At 57.3% G+C, this 13,826-nt stretch overlaps 1 protein-coding gene across 1 annotated transcript; it reads left to right on the forward strand.

The window, feature by feature from the left end:
• Positions 1–3,533: 3,533 nt before the first annotated feature.
• HOXC9 (homeobox C9) lies at positions 3,534–12,293 on the forward strand. The gene is made up of 2 exons (XM_022571459.3): positions 3,534–9,459; positions 11,242–12,293. Exons 1-2 carry the CDS (start codon positions 8,922–8,924, stop codon positions 11,484–11,486), a joined length of 783 nt encoding a protein of 260 aa, XP_022427167.1. The 5' UTR covers positions 3,534–8,921; the 3' UTR covers positions 11,487–12,293.
• The last annotated feature ends 1,533 nt before the right edge of the window (positions 12,294–13,826 follow it).

The following is a 13,826-nucleotide window of genomic DNA, read 5'->3' on the forward strand; positions in this document are numbered from 1 at the left end:
CACTCTGCCCGGCCGTGGGGCTTTGCCAGGCAAGTGGCCTGATCGGAAGAGGCTCTGGAGTGGTTCGGCCACACATAGACGAAGGGAAGCCGGAGTCCAGCTGAGAGACGGAGAAGATCAGAGGGAATCTAGGAGGAGAGCACAGGAGAGCCAGAAGGGCAAGACAGGGGACCCAGCTGGAGAGTGGAAGGACACTCCAGTTTCCCCCAGGGCCAGGGCCAGAGGCAGGGGGGTTGCTCCGCTGCGGTGCTGGGGGCGGGGCGGGGGTTTGGCAGCTGGAGGTCCCATTTCACCAGAGTCTCTCTGAGCGGTTTGTTTAGACTAGCAGCTGACGGGGCAGGCAGATCCCCTACCCACCCAGCCACCCAAAGTCTACTCTCTCGTCCTTAGGGAGGTCGTGAGGGCGGAAAGGGGGATGGGACTGAATTTCTTCCTTCCCCAACCCCCTTCCCTTCTCCTGATAGATGCAAAGCTGAATCTCCCGCCCTGTTCGCTCAGCTGATCTGTGGCTTAGGTAGTTTCATGTTGTTGGGATTGAGTTTTGAACTCGGCAACAAGAAACTGTCTGAGTTACATCAGTCGGTTATCGTCGAGGGCCCCAACCCACCTACCCCGCTCCTACCCTCCCCGGTGGGACTGCCCCCAGCGCCCCTCCTAGATAAGGCAAAGTGGGTACAGGCTGAGGCGGGCTAGCTGTGAGTGGGGCTACACCACAAGTCTGGAGAACCCCGCTTTACCCTTTCCACTCCTCAGCCTGTCCCCATCCCCGTGATTGAGGGAGAGGAGTTTTTCCTGGAGCTATTGTTTCCTGGGCCCAGCTGATGGAGACAGACAAAGAAGGTCTAACCAATTCCAAGGAAATTCAGGAATTTGAGTAAGAGGTGGCCTGGCGGGCCAGCTCAGTTGGGTAGCAGGGTGGGGCAGGATGATTAAGAGAGAAAAGACCACAGAAAGAGAAAGGGGTCTCTGGAAGAGTTAGCTTCTCCTACCTTCCACCTCCAAGGAAAAAAATCTGCCTCCAGTCGGCTGGGGCTGGAGCTTCTCCTTAGAAAAGTGGGGTGCCTGGGGTCCTAAGAGTTGGGGAACTCTGACCAGCAGCTCAGCCACCTCGCCTTCCCCTTCTGTATCTCCGTCGCCAGGAGAAGGGCACATTTAGGGTGTTAGTAGGCTGGAGGAAAGCCATCCAGTCCAAGTAGAACCCCCCCCACACCTACCCTACTGGGAAACATCAGGGCAGGAATCTGGCTCTGGTCTCTTTCTAGCTGTCTGTTGCCCGTAGGCCTTGGTGTGTTGTGTCTGTGCCTGTCAGGCAGCTGCTTGTCTTTGCACTGTGTGGAAATGTCTGGGTGAAGGGAGGCTGCCAGCGCCCACCATCACCATATTGCTGGGGAGGTTGTCGGCTGATGCCAGGGGGAGGAGGGGAGGGCCTGGGTTAGGGAGAATCCAAGCAGTGTGCAACTTTGCAAAGCTTCTTCGCCTCCTTGGCCCCTCTGGTTGCTCAATTCTGGTCCTGGTTACTAGAGAGAGGGCTCTCCAGCGAGGTTTCGCTGCCTTCAGAGAAAACTGGGGAGGACCAGGGAGAATGGGGAGATACACCCCCGTTCTCAGAGAGACTGGGAAAGAGAAAGCCAGGTTCTTGGTTCTCTTACTTTGGAATTATTATGATTATTAAAACATTATAGACTTTCAGACAAGGGAACAAAATCATGTCCCCGGAACACAATATATACATGGAGTTCTGTATTCACACAGTTGACTGCTGGGGGCTTATGTATAACCTTGGATGAGTGTGGTTCTCTGGTTCTATATCTCTATCTCCTCCAGGCTCTCTCAGATCCCCTGTATATATTTTTGAGCACACTCGTGTATCTTTCTCTCTCTCGTGTACGAAGAGACCCAATGGAGACTAGAGGAGGAAATGGGAATAGGGCCTTCCTTCTCCCCAGCTGAAATTGTCAGTCTGTCTTTCTGTCTGTCCCCCAGCCCTTGGTAGGGGAAAAAAATCTCTTCCCTTGGAAGGAAGTGCTCAAATCGCCCTATGGCTCCAGGGGAAATGGGGAGGTTTTCAGAGAGGAAGGCCACCTGGTACAAGGCAGGCAAGGGCTTCCCCAGTTTGGGAGCCCCTAGCAGTCTCTGAGTTTTCAGGCTGTCAGAAGCCCGGGGCCAGCTGGAGTGAAGGGAGTCCCAGGCAGGGGCTGGGTGCTCAGGAGTGCCTGGCTTGGAGACGGCATCCCTGATGGGCCGAAATTCACCAATGAACGACTTCTGTGCTTTGGGTCTCTCTGCCCCAATATCTGTTTCAGAGCTGGTGGGCTTATGGGGTGGGTGGCCCCCCATATCCTGGGGAATGGGGTACATTCTCACAGGGCCAAGGTGAGGGCCAGTCTGGTGGCCAGAGTCCACCAAGGGGCCCTGGGGCCGTGGATCATGGCTAAGGCAATGGTGATTATTTATTCTCTTCGCTGGAAGGGAGTCTTCAAAAGAAACAGCGTGAAGAGGAGGGAAAAAATTATCTCTCGTCTGCGGATATTAAGATGGATTTTTATTTCTTAAAGGACCCTCCCCGCCGAGAGTGCATAAGCGTAAACGTAATATATGCTCCGCAGCCCAACTCCAGAAATCGCAATAAAAGTTAAAACCTCCCCTACTGTTTTTTTTTAATTATGATATGGGAAAGAGGAGCAGGATTTATAGAGCTGAACTCTCGGCGTGTGAGTGTTTAAGACTCGCAGGAGAAGGAGGAAAAGGCAAGAGCTCACCAAGGAGAGCCTTGGTCTCTGAGATCTCTCGCCTGCCTGCGGGGGCTCCGGCCTAGCCGGCCGAGCCTCTGTGGCCTCCCTGGGACCTGGGCTCCCCAGCACCCTCCGCCCGGGCCCACCGGCCTGCCTCGGCTCGCTCGGAGATGCAGCCCTTCTCGGGAACAGGTGAAGGGCAGCGGGGCCAGGGACAGGGGGCTGCAGGTGGGAGCGTCAGGACACTGGGCTTTGTGTGGGTCCCGTGCAGGGGAGGAGGTTTGCAGCCCCGGGCAAGGCCGCGGCCCGAGGGTGGCCAGTGGGCGCTTTGGCTAGGGTGTCCGGCCGGGCGCGAGAGCACGAACAAGGTGGATTGTGTGTGGACTTTGGCCGCAGACGGAGCGGAGCGGGCTCCTGGGCAGAGGCCAGCGGCGAGGCGGGCAACCGGAGGTTGAGTCTGTAGTAAGGACCTTGAGGTCTGTTTGGTGTTTGGGCTGCGCGGGCGGCGGCCCAGAGTGTGCAGCGCACAGCGCGCGGGGCGCGGCGGCCAGCGTGGGCGAGGCGGCAGGCCCCGCACACCTCTGCAGCTGCAGGGCCGGGCCCAGGACGTCTGAACTGAGGCCCACCAAGGGTCAGAGCGTGAAAAATAAATGTAGTTAAAGGTCTTTCTTTCTTTCTTTTCCACGTAAGAGGTCCTTTCTTTCTTGTCTCTTTCGGAGCTACCTGGATTTGGTCCAGAACAGGTTGCCCGCGGGAGGGCCCCGCGAGCGGCAGAGCGCGAGGGAGGGAGAGAGGGAGGGAGGGCGAGGAAGAGGGAGGGAGGGAAGAAGGGCGGGCAGCGGCGGCTGCGGTGGCCGGGGCTTCCCTCCCCCGGCGGAGGCGGCTTCCCTGCATCTGTGGCCGTGGGGAGCCGAGGAGCAGGTAACGAAGGCGCTTCCCGAGGCGGGATTGGACCAAGCCAGAGGGACCGAGGCTTCCGGGTCTCTGCCCAACGCCCTGGAGGGGAGAGAAGGTAGGGAGATCGGCGCTCACCCGGCCTGGCACAGAGGCCTGGGGAATGTTGAACCTGTATTCGATTTCAGGCTCACACTCATGTTGTGAGTCTGTCTGCCTCCGGAGATGCGGTTTGCCTGGCTGCCTGTCTGTCCGTCCGTCTGAGACGTGCCAAACCCTAGGCTGTCCTTCCAAAGGCTGGAAAAAATCGGGCAAATTTGTCGGAATGTACACTTTCATTCACTGGATTCTCTGCAACTCAGCGGAGCTGCTTGGTGCGTGCCCAAGTTGGAGGGAGCGTTCCTCCTGCTTTCTGGCTGCCGGATCCTCTGGTTCCCTCCACCATGGGCTGAGTTTCTGGCTCCAGGTTCGCGGCTTGCCCTGAGGTTTGAGGCCAGACAGCTCCTAGCCTGGCAGGGAAGGCGGGGGAGAGACTAGCGGCTCTGGCCCCTTAATTGTACTTCGGACACTTATTGTTTCTCCTTTTGCCACCTCGGCTTCCTCAGTCTGGGCTCCAAAGTCACTGCAAATTTCCTTGCGACACACACATCCCACAAAGATCGGGTAACCAGGCGCCCAAGGCCACGGGGGCTCCAAGCGCAGAGCACCCCTAGCTCTGGGGCCGCTCCCCCTCCAGCCACTCCCCAGGCGGGGAAACCGGACCGGGCTGGGAGAGCTGGAAATAGCCCCGTTTGCTGTGGGGCGGCTGGGCAGGGGGCTGGTGGGAATGTAGGCTGTGGCGTTGAGAGAGCCACGTTCACAGCCCCTGGGGGTTTCACTCCTGCTGGGTTTAGCGGCTGGACTCCTAGTGTGTAGGGATCCCGGGTACCCACCTGGGGTGGGTGCAGGACGCTGGTCTCCTCGCCGCAGGCCAGGAGAATTCAGTTTCTGCTTCCAGCGCAGGCCTGAGCTAGGAGGAGTTGTGTGTGTGGGTGTGTTTTTCCCAACAAAGAGGGATCAGGAGAGAAAAGGGGGGAAAGTAGAGGGGAACCAAGGAGGGGGCGGGGAGGAGGAGAGGGCAGCGGAGAGGTGAACTGAGCCCATTTCAGGGGGAGAAGGAAAATGAAAGCAAATGGAGTACACACAGCCTCCTCCGCGCTGACGAGCCGGGAGCGGGCGCCCTGCCTTCGGGCTCGGGGATGACCCACTGGGGGACCGGGAAAAGCCTGTTTTAAATTTAATCCGAATTTGTTGGTGTGGATTGAACCGGAGGGAATTTAAATCACTAAAAGGGAGGTGCAGGGCAAGGGGAGGGGATGAGGCTAACCTGCCTGTCTTTCTGTCTGTCTGTCCTTCCCACGGTGGTGCTAGCTTGATTGTGGTCCCAGCTGTCCAGGTCTGAGGTGATGCAGTAAGGGTGCTCCGCCCCCTTAGGGGCCTCTCCTGTGCCCAGTGCCGTCTTTTGGGGTCAGAAGAGAGCTCTAAGAACTAGAGTGGATGCACAGCTGCTAGCTAAGGTTGGGGTCCCCCCGCCCGTCCCCAACAGGGACTCCCAGTGGCCTCCAGTCCCTTGGGTTCCCCATCGGTGATGAGGAAAATTGAAGGGAGTGGTGTGGGTGAGAGGGAGGCTGGGAACCGGGCAGGAGATTCAGCAGGCGCAACTGAACCTGGGAAGACAAACTCCTCCTGCTTGGTGATCCCACCTCCTTTGTGCCCCGACACCTCCAAGCGTGGATTTGGGGGGAGCCTGAAGGTCTGCTTCGGACCCCTGACCTGCCACCCCATCTCCAAATGCAGAGAAGGGGGGCACGACCCACATGCAGTTGTGGAACCCGAGGGACCTCGGCCTGGTGGCCTGGTGAACTCAGGGACTCCCAGGCTCTTCCAGCCCCCCTCCTCCTGGCTGCCTCTCTCAGCAAGGCCTAGGCAAAATGGGGCATTGGTGGGGAGGGGGCTGTGGGCGAGGCCTGCTTCCTGATCCACAGCTGTGTCTGTGCCTGAGTGAGGAGGGTCTGAGTTCACTCTCCGAAATGAAGGTGGCAATCTCCCCTCGGTTTGACAGGGAATTTGACGGCTGCAGAGTACGTGGGCCTGCTGATCCAGGCTGCCCCACTGCTGCTGCCTCTGCTGGGTGGGCAGGCTGCTCAGGAGTTGAAAAGAAGGCGGTGACCGAAGTGGGTAGCAGAGAAAGGGGCATCTGTTTACAGCCAGTATGTCTGGGGTCTCTCCCAAATAGTAGAGGCCCACAGGAGAGGGGCTGTAGGGGCATCTTTCTTCTAAGAAGACTGAGGTTGGGACAGATGGGCTCTGTTCCCTGGCGAAGACGCAGAGAAGGAGCGGGTGTGAAACCTTCTCCTTCCTCATGTCTTCTTTGCTCCTTGACGAGTCCGTGGCTCAGCTCCCAGCTGCCTGGGCGGCTGCCTAGGCCGAGATAGGGTTCTATATCCCAGAGGCCTGATGTACCCACCTCAGCAGGTCGCCCGGGAGAGGCAGGAGAGAAGGCCTCTTCCTCCTTTGTGTCCAGACAGAAGTGGCCGCCGCGCCCGGAGCCGGTCCTGCGGCAAAGGCCCGGCCAGCCAGCGGGCTGCACAATGCCACGGCTGCCCGGCCAGCCCGCGCCCTACCCCGTCCTGCCTTCCTGTCACCGCCCTTCCTCCGGCTCGCTCTCTACACGCCTTCCTTTCCCTGCTCTCCCCCTCTTTTCATCCTGCCTCCCCTCTTTTCTGTAATTCTCCCCTTTCTTTCTTTTATTCTAATCCGTTTTCTTTTTTCCTTCCCTCCTTCCTTCCTCCCTTCCTCTCTATGGGCCTGGCGCCGGGCTTCAATCTTGTTGTCTCAGGCTGTCTCGGGCTCTGTCCTCTGATGTCCCCTTGGTCGCAGTCTGGCCCCAGGCCCTCTGACGGCTACACAGCTCTGCTCAGCATTGCCAGCAGTCACCCCAGAGCCAGGCAGGGTCCCCAGCCGCCTGGGCTGGGGGAGGTGCTGATGGCTCTGGGGATCTGGAGGAAGCCTCGGCAGGGGAACAGGAATCTCCTGTCTTTTCCTTGAAATAGTGAGGGAGAATTTTTGATTGACAGCTAACCCGACTCCATCAAGGCCAAAGAGGTATGTTGTTTCTTGGTGTAATTTGGATTTCCCAGACCAGTCCAGGCCGGGGCAGGAGAACATAATCAGAGCCGAGGGTAAAGAAGCTGAGGTCCCGGGTCGTCTCTCCCCAGCCGGGTACTTCTCACGTCACGCGCCCCCCCATGCGTTGAAATCCCAGCCCTGCTAGACCGAAAAGGACATAACCGGGGTGGTGGTGGTGGGGTAAGTAGGGACTGGGGAGGGGGCCTGGCAGGCTGGGGTCAGTGCTTTGAGCTGCAGATCTATCCTTCCCCCTCAACTTCCCCCCACCCCAAACACACATATTACACTCTCTGGGACACCTCTCTCTAGCCCTTCTCCTCCCCAGAGGAGACAGCTCGACAGAGATGTGCGGTGGGGGGGAAGCAGCCTCTGCCCCCCACCCCTGGCATTTGGTCCCTTCCTGGGGACAAGAGGGGAAAGAAGGGCAGGCGTCTCGGATCTGGGAAAACTCATCCTTCCCTGCTGCCTCAGAGCCTGTGTCTTAGCCTCAGCTCCTGCCTATTTCCTCTAGCGCAAACTGGACTCTTCCCTGCTGACCCTGAAATTGTACCCCTCCTTCAAACTCACTCTGCCCTGCCTAGGGTACATCTGTCTCTGGGGACATCACCTGCTCTTCTCCCCCGCCCCCAGCCAACTTCCCTGCCCCCTCTCTTGCACCCACACTGAGAATTTCCTGCTTGCCTAAAGCCCACTTTTGCTAAACCACCATGGGACAGTGTGATGGAAAGCAGAGGGCTGGGCAATGAACCCCAGATTCAAGGAGGAGGGTAGCGACCAACTTATTGGGGGGAGGAATCCAAGTTGTGTGATCTTCCCTACAATCACACTACCCCTCCAGAATTCCTGTGTCTGACTCCAAAGAAATTGCTTTCTCCCATTCCTCTGTAGCTTTTTTCCCGTTCCAAAAACAGCCTACAATTTTATTTAATGAAAGACACATTTATGAACAATCAAATGATCCTCATAAAATTTTTATTGAAGGACGTAAAAACAAGCTACTTGCCCACGACCGAGGTCGCTCTCTCGCCTTGCCCGCTCTCACCCTGGCTCTCTGCAGACAGAGCCCTGGAGTGACTTCTTTTTGGGGGGCGGGGGAGGGCAGGATGTCTCAGAGGTGGAGTTGGGGGCAAAGGAGGGCGAGCAGGAAGACGGGATGGGGACACCCCACTGAAGCTGTGTAGGTCTCTCCTCCACTTCTTCAGGCTGGCAAAGAAAGATAAATAGATACAGACAATAAATTTAAAATAAAGGCGTTTGCATATCTGTGCCAAAGCCAAGCGAGGACTTCTGGTGGCAAAGGTGTACGAGGTCCCGAGGTCCTACCCCTCCCACCCGCGGACCACCTTCCCCAAACTTCCTCTGCCCCAAATTTGGGGGGCTGAGTTGGCCAGTGGCAGAAGGACGCTCCCCTTCCCCTCCTTCCCTCCCTCCACCCCAGCTTCCCCAGTCCCCTCCCACTCTCCCTCCCTCGCTGCTGCTGCTCCTGAAAGAAATACATACATACACACTGTTTAAAAACGTATTTTTAAAATCCACGTTCGGAACTGACAATCGCTGATCTCGGCTTGCGCAGAGACTGCGGGAGCGTCGGGGCCGACAGAGACGGATTACGTCAAGAAATAGTTCCTCCACCTACCTCGGCCGGCCTCTCCGCCCCTGCGGGGCTCCCGCACCCAGCTCGGCCCCGGGGTTCCGGAAACCCTGGCTTCGGGGAGTGGCACTTGCACCCCATCAAGAAATCCTCCCGGGGGTGGGGGCGGAGGCCATCTGCTTAGGGGTGGACACGAGCCAGGGGCTTCTCTGCTGACATGCGACTTGTCCTGAGGGGGTGGCCGGGTCCTTGGGTCCAGAGTTGCGAACCCCCAGGAAAACGCAGGTCGCGGGGATCAGCAGAGAGAAGAGGGTGGGAGAAGGTTAAAAAAAAAAAAAAAAAAGCCAGGAAAAAAGCCCCTGCGCATTGATCCGCGCCGTATTTTTGGGTAAATACGATCACGTGGGGGCCGGGGAGCCAATGAGCTGCGGGGAAAAGGCTGGAAAAATAATTACCTGCCTTGATTGTTCTGTGAGCAGATAAAAAGTACATATACAGTTCATACAATAATCTTATGTATGTAAAACCCTGTTACGATGTCGGCGACGGGCCCCATCAGTAACTATTACGTGGACTCGCTCATCTCTCACGACAATGAAGACCTCCTAGCGTCCAGGTTTCCGGCCACGGGGGCTCACCCCGCCGCCGCCAGACCCAGCGGTTTGGTGCCGGACTGTAGCGATTTTCCGTCCTGTAGCTTCGCGCCCAAGCCGGCCGTGTTCAGCACGTCGTGGGCGCCCGTGCCCTCGCAGTCGTCCGTGGTCTACCACCCGTACGGCCCCCAGCCCCACCTCGGCGCCGACACGCGCTACATGCGGACTTGGCTCGAGCCGCTGTCCGGCGCCGTCTCCTTCCCCAGCTTCCCGGCCGGGGGTCGTCACTACGCCCTCAAGCCGGACGCCTACCCCGGGCGCCGCGCCGACTGCGGCCCGGGCGACGGCCGCAGCTACCCGGACTACATGTACGGCTCGCCCGGGGAACTGCGCGACCGCGCCCCGCAGACCCTGCCCTCGCCCGAGGCGGACGCCCTCGCCGGCAGCAAGCACAAAGAGGAGAAGGCCGACCTGGACCCCAGTAAGTTGGGAGCAATTTTCCTTTACAACCCGCGCGGGAGGGGAGGGGAGGCCGGGCGGGGGGAGCCGGATTACAGCCCCTCCGAGCGGCGCAGGGAGCGCGGGAGAGGGGCGAAGGCGAGGGGGTGAGGACTCAATAAAAGCGAATTACCTTGGGGAGCTTTCAGGGGCAGGAAGGTCTGAGAAGGGCGCCCAGGGAGCCAGGTTGGGAGAAGGCTGAAGGGGGCTCCTCTCCCAGGAGCTGGCTTTGATGAGACCCCCGCCCACACACACCCCGACCCAGGCTTTTTGGCTCAGTCGCAACTTTCGAAGAAATGCAGACAGGGCCAGGGGATGGGGTGGGGGCAAGGTTCATTTTATGGTTTGGGGTGGGATGGGGGAGAGATGGGGAGGACACTGGGGGCAGAGAGGAAATAACCCCAAGGAGAAAAGCCACCCCCTACCTCCCAGGCAGTGTAGGGGTCCTCACTCCACTAGAGATTCATAAAACAGAGGGTCCATGGGCTTCTCCCCCAGGAAGCCTGGGTGAGGGGTCTGGGGGCTTTCCCAGCCTAGGAACTTGGAGAGATCAGGACTTCCAGAGTTGGGGGAGAGAAGTGGGGTCCCAGTCTCCTTAAACTTGAGAGCCCTCTTCTCAGTGTCTGCAGGAGAGAGGGGTGGGAATGGGGGTCAGGGAGGAGGAGTGGGGAGCGGGAAGCGGTATCTCCCCAGATTAGAGAATTGTACACACACACACACCACACACACACACACACACACACACACACACACACACACACACACACACACACACACACACACACACACACACACGCCAATCAGGGAAACAGGAGCCTTCTGAGTATTGCAAAGAAAGGCAGGGTGAGGTGGGGTGGGGGGACAGGTGAGAGCTGCAGGTCCAGAGAAAGAGGAAAGAAGGGGAAATAGCAGGGGAAGGGGTGCAGCCCCTGGGTGTGAGGAAGTGTCTGGGGGAGTCCCAGGAGGGGGTTGCAGGAAATCCTTTCCTGCAGCCCCATAAGGGGCCAGGACCTAATTATACCCCTCTGAAGGCTTCCCTCCTTGCCCTCAGCTACTCCCATAAACCTGAAATTGGAGGCTTGGCTCCTACAGAGCCTGTCCTGGGGCTGGCAGGAGGAGGGGGCACTGGAAGCCAAACAGGGAAGCTAAGATACAGGGGAGCCTGTCCCCAAGGCCAGCAGCTCCTTGGGGAGAGGAGAAAGGCTTTTCCCATCCCAGCATCACTCTGAGAATTCGCCTCAGCAGGGTTGAATTCTGAGAGAGCGGAGATGGGGCGCTGGAGAGGGTAGTGAGGGGCTTGGGGACTCTCAGGGTCAGGAAGCAGAACTGCTGAAATTTCAGGACTTGGTCATGGGCTGGGAAGATGGGAGGGGGCAGAGGAGGAGGGAAGTGGGGAGGAGAGAGACCTCGCTATAAAAATAAAAAACAAGAGAGAGAAGCGTTTATGGGCCTATGAAACGGTTGGGAATTTGGACTTTTTATGGGGATATTCTCGAATTACTACTCTTGAAGCTGAGGACCAGACTGTAGAGGCTTTGATAGCTTCGATTTCCTATCGTTTTAGGTGCTGGAAACCGAGGAGGGGGAAGATGAGGAGGGGGGAGAACGCAAAAGGAGTAAGGGGGGAAATTCCTCAAGCAAAACATGCCCAAATTCAGGTTCAATTATTGGGTTTGGGGAGCCTGGCTGAGGCTGGGGGGGTGTTGCCAGGCGTCCTGGACTGGAAAGGGGCTCCACTGACCCCTGCCTGTGTTTGGCCCTCCAGGCAACCCCGTGGCCAACTGGATTCACGCCCGCTCCACAAGGAAGAAGCGCTGCCCCTACACCAAGTATCAGACGCTGGAACTGGAGAAGGAGTTTCTCTTCAACATGTATTTAACCAGGGACCGTCGGTACGAGGTGGCCCGGGTTCTCAACCTCACCGAGCGGCAGGTCAAAATCTGGTTTCAGAACCGGAGGATGAAGATGAAAAAGATGAATAAAGAAAAAACCGACAAGGAGCAATCCTAAACCCTGCCGCAGCCTGCTGCCTCGGCACAGCCAAGGGAAAAACAAAAAACCCACAAAAATACCCCGACGCAGGCGGGAGACAGCACGAAAAAGAAAAGGAATGAGCAAGATAGAGAAAAGCCAATCGGCTTAAAAAGGAAAAAAAGAGAAAGGGAGAAGGAAAACTCTTGCGAGATTTGGGAGGGTTCAGTGTTGAGAAATTGGTGTTTTAGTTAGTTCTACCCAGCAAGGAGGAGGAGGCCGGGAGAGAAACCGCGTTCTCTTCTCCCAGCGCAACTGAAATAAATGACACACACAAATGTGATTTTTTTCCTCCTTTCTTCAGAGAAGCCAGTACTTGAATCGCTGTATTTCTATTTTTTTTTTCTTCTGTGTTGTATTTGGTCCGGGCCATCCTTCCCCAGGCCTGGGGTGCTCTGCGTGCAGATTTTGTACAAAAAAAAAGACACACACATATACACAAGAACGCTTCCCAGCCCAGGAGCTGAGGGGCGAGGGCCGGGGACCATGCCGCAGGCTGGGTCCGGCGGCTCAGGCCAGCGCCTCTGGCGCGTACATAGCAGTGTCAGCTCATCCCCAGAGTCCGTCTTGTAACGTGCTTCTGTTTGTTGTGGTAGAACAGCTCTGTGTTAATATATCGAAGTCACTTAAAAAACCAGAAACCCAACCGTATCCAGTTCTCGTTATTTCTTCTCCCTGTGGCTCTCAGGCTTCTGGCGTGGAGGAAGCAAGTGCTTAGATCCTTTCGGGGAGGCGGGAGCCAGGCAAGGGGCTCCCTCTGCTTCGGAAGGGCAAGTCCCCAGCCGCTTCTCCAGGCAGGGTGCGATGGGGCTGAGGGCTCCCAGGGTGCAGTGGAGGCTGCCGAGGCCCGGGTCCAGTTGTGCCTGCCCAGGCTGGCTGCCTGTGAGTCTCCTGGTAGCTCGATGGAGTCCCTGGGGGTGGGGGCACAGCATGAATGGTTTTCCCTGGCTGTAATTAATTGTAATAATTTATGAGTACATGAGATTGGAGAGAAGAGATAGGTAAAGATGAAAGTTGGGTGCTGGGTGAGGGCCCGGGCTGGATTCTTGCCCGGCTGCATCGGTGCTTCGAGGGATGGCTTGTGGGGGGGTGGGCAGTGCTAGGGAGGGTGTGTGGTGAATGGTGAGGAGGAAGAAGGCCCAGCAGGCCTCAGGGAGCCGGACAGGCACTGGGCATTGAGAGTGAAAGAAGGAAGATGCAGAGAGAGAGTAGGGAGGGAAGAAAAGGAGGAAGGAAGGAAAGAAGGAAGAGGGGCAAGGGAGGGAGGAAGGGAGGGAGGAAAGAGAAAGAAAAAGAGGGAAAGAAAGAAAAGGAAGGAAGAGAGACAGGGAGGAAGGAGAAAGATGGCAAAACCAGAATCAGAATGAGATTTAGTTTCTACTTCTCAATGTATTCTCAGCTCCTCTCTCTCTCTCTCTCCACCTCCTGGTTCTCTCTTTTCTAATCAATCTCTCTCTCTGGTGCTTAGTTTGAATGTTGATCGGGGGGTGACGGGGTTATGCTGAGCGGCTGCAGCATTTCTGGGAGATGGCGCAGCTAGGGCCCAAGGAAGCTGGTCAGGGATTAGCCAGGAGTGGGGTGTTCTCTGGTGGCTGTGGGACCCAAGGGGCAAGGATGTGGGGATGTGTGTGTAACAGCCCAATGGGCTGGTTGGCTGCATAGCACCCCAGAGCGCCTTCCCCAGAACCAGCAGTTTTCATCTGCTGATCAGAAGCAGACTCAAGCTGCCGGGTATGACTCGGCCCCGCGCCCCCATTCTCGGAAATCCCCCAATCTGGAAACTATTAAACTCAGACTGCTTGAAATATAGCCCTTTAATATCTCGGGCTGCCCATTCTGGCGAGGGTGCAGAGTGTTGCTCTGAATACTTGGGGAATACCACCGTAGAAGAAAATAATTGGGGACCCCAGTCCCTGTGCAGCTCCCTCCATGGCATCACCTTACAGGACTGGTGAGGCACTTGTAGGGACCAGCCCCTTCCCCATCATTTGAATCTCCTACCCCCTCCTTCTACTAAATACTCCAATTTCGGGGCTGGAGGAAGGTGGGAAGAGGTGAACATTTTGTTTTGATAATATTTCCTCTCGTCTTCCCCGCTTAAGAAGAGACCTCCCCAATTCCAGAAGCGATTGTTTTCTCGGTCCTTTTGGAAGGTGCTTTGCCTGTAGTTTTCTCTCTTTTCTTGCTTCCTCGCTCCTCCCCTGGGCCATTTTACTGTTCTGGGACCCTGGCCGCAGTTCCGCACCGGGCGGAGGACAAGGCACGCGTCTCCCTCGGTCCTGACCGCCGGGACTCAGGCTTCTCTCCGGCCCGAGCTCG

This window comes from Delphinapterus leucas, chromosome 11 (genome assembly GCF_059928025.1).
Source record: "Delphinapterus leucas isolate spDelLeu-1000000601 "Yukka" chromosome 11, BTC_Dleu_Yukka2, whole genome shotgun sequence".
Lineage (NCBI taxonomy): Eukaryota > Metazoa > Chordata > Mammalia > Artiodactyla > Monodontidae > Delphinapterus > Delphinapterus leucas.

Bases quoted from the DNA above. Each gene is read 5' to 3' on its own strand.
- HOXC9 (XM_022571459.3), top strand. From the start codon at position 8,922: ATGTCGGCGACGGGCCCCATCAGTAACTATTACGTGGACTCGCTCATC. The intron at 9,460-11,241 runs GTAAGTTGGGAG...TTGGCCCTCCAG, and splicing joins GAAGGCCGACCTGGACCCCA to GCAACCCCGTGGCCAACTGG.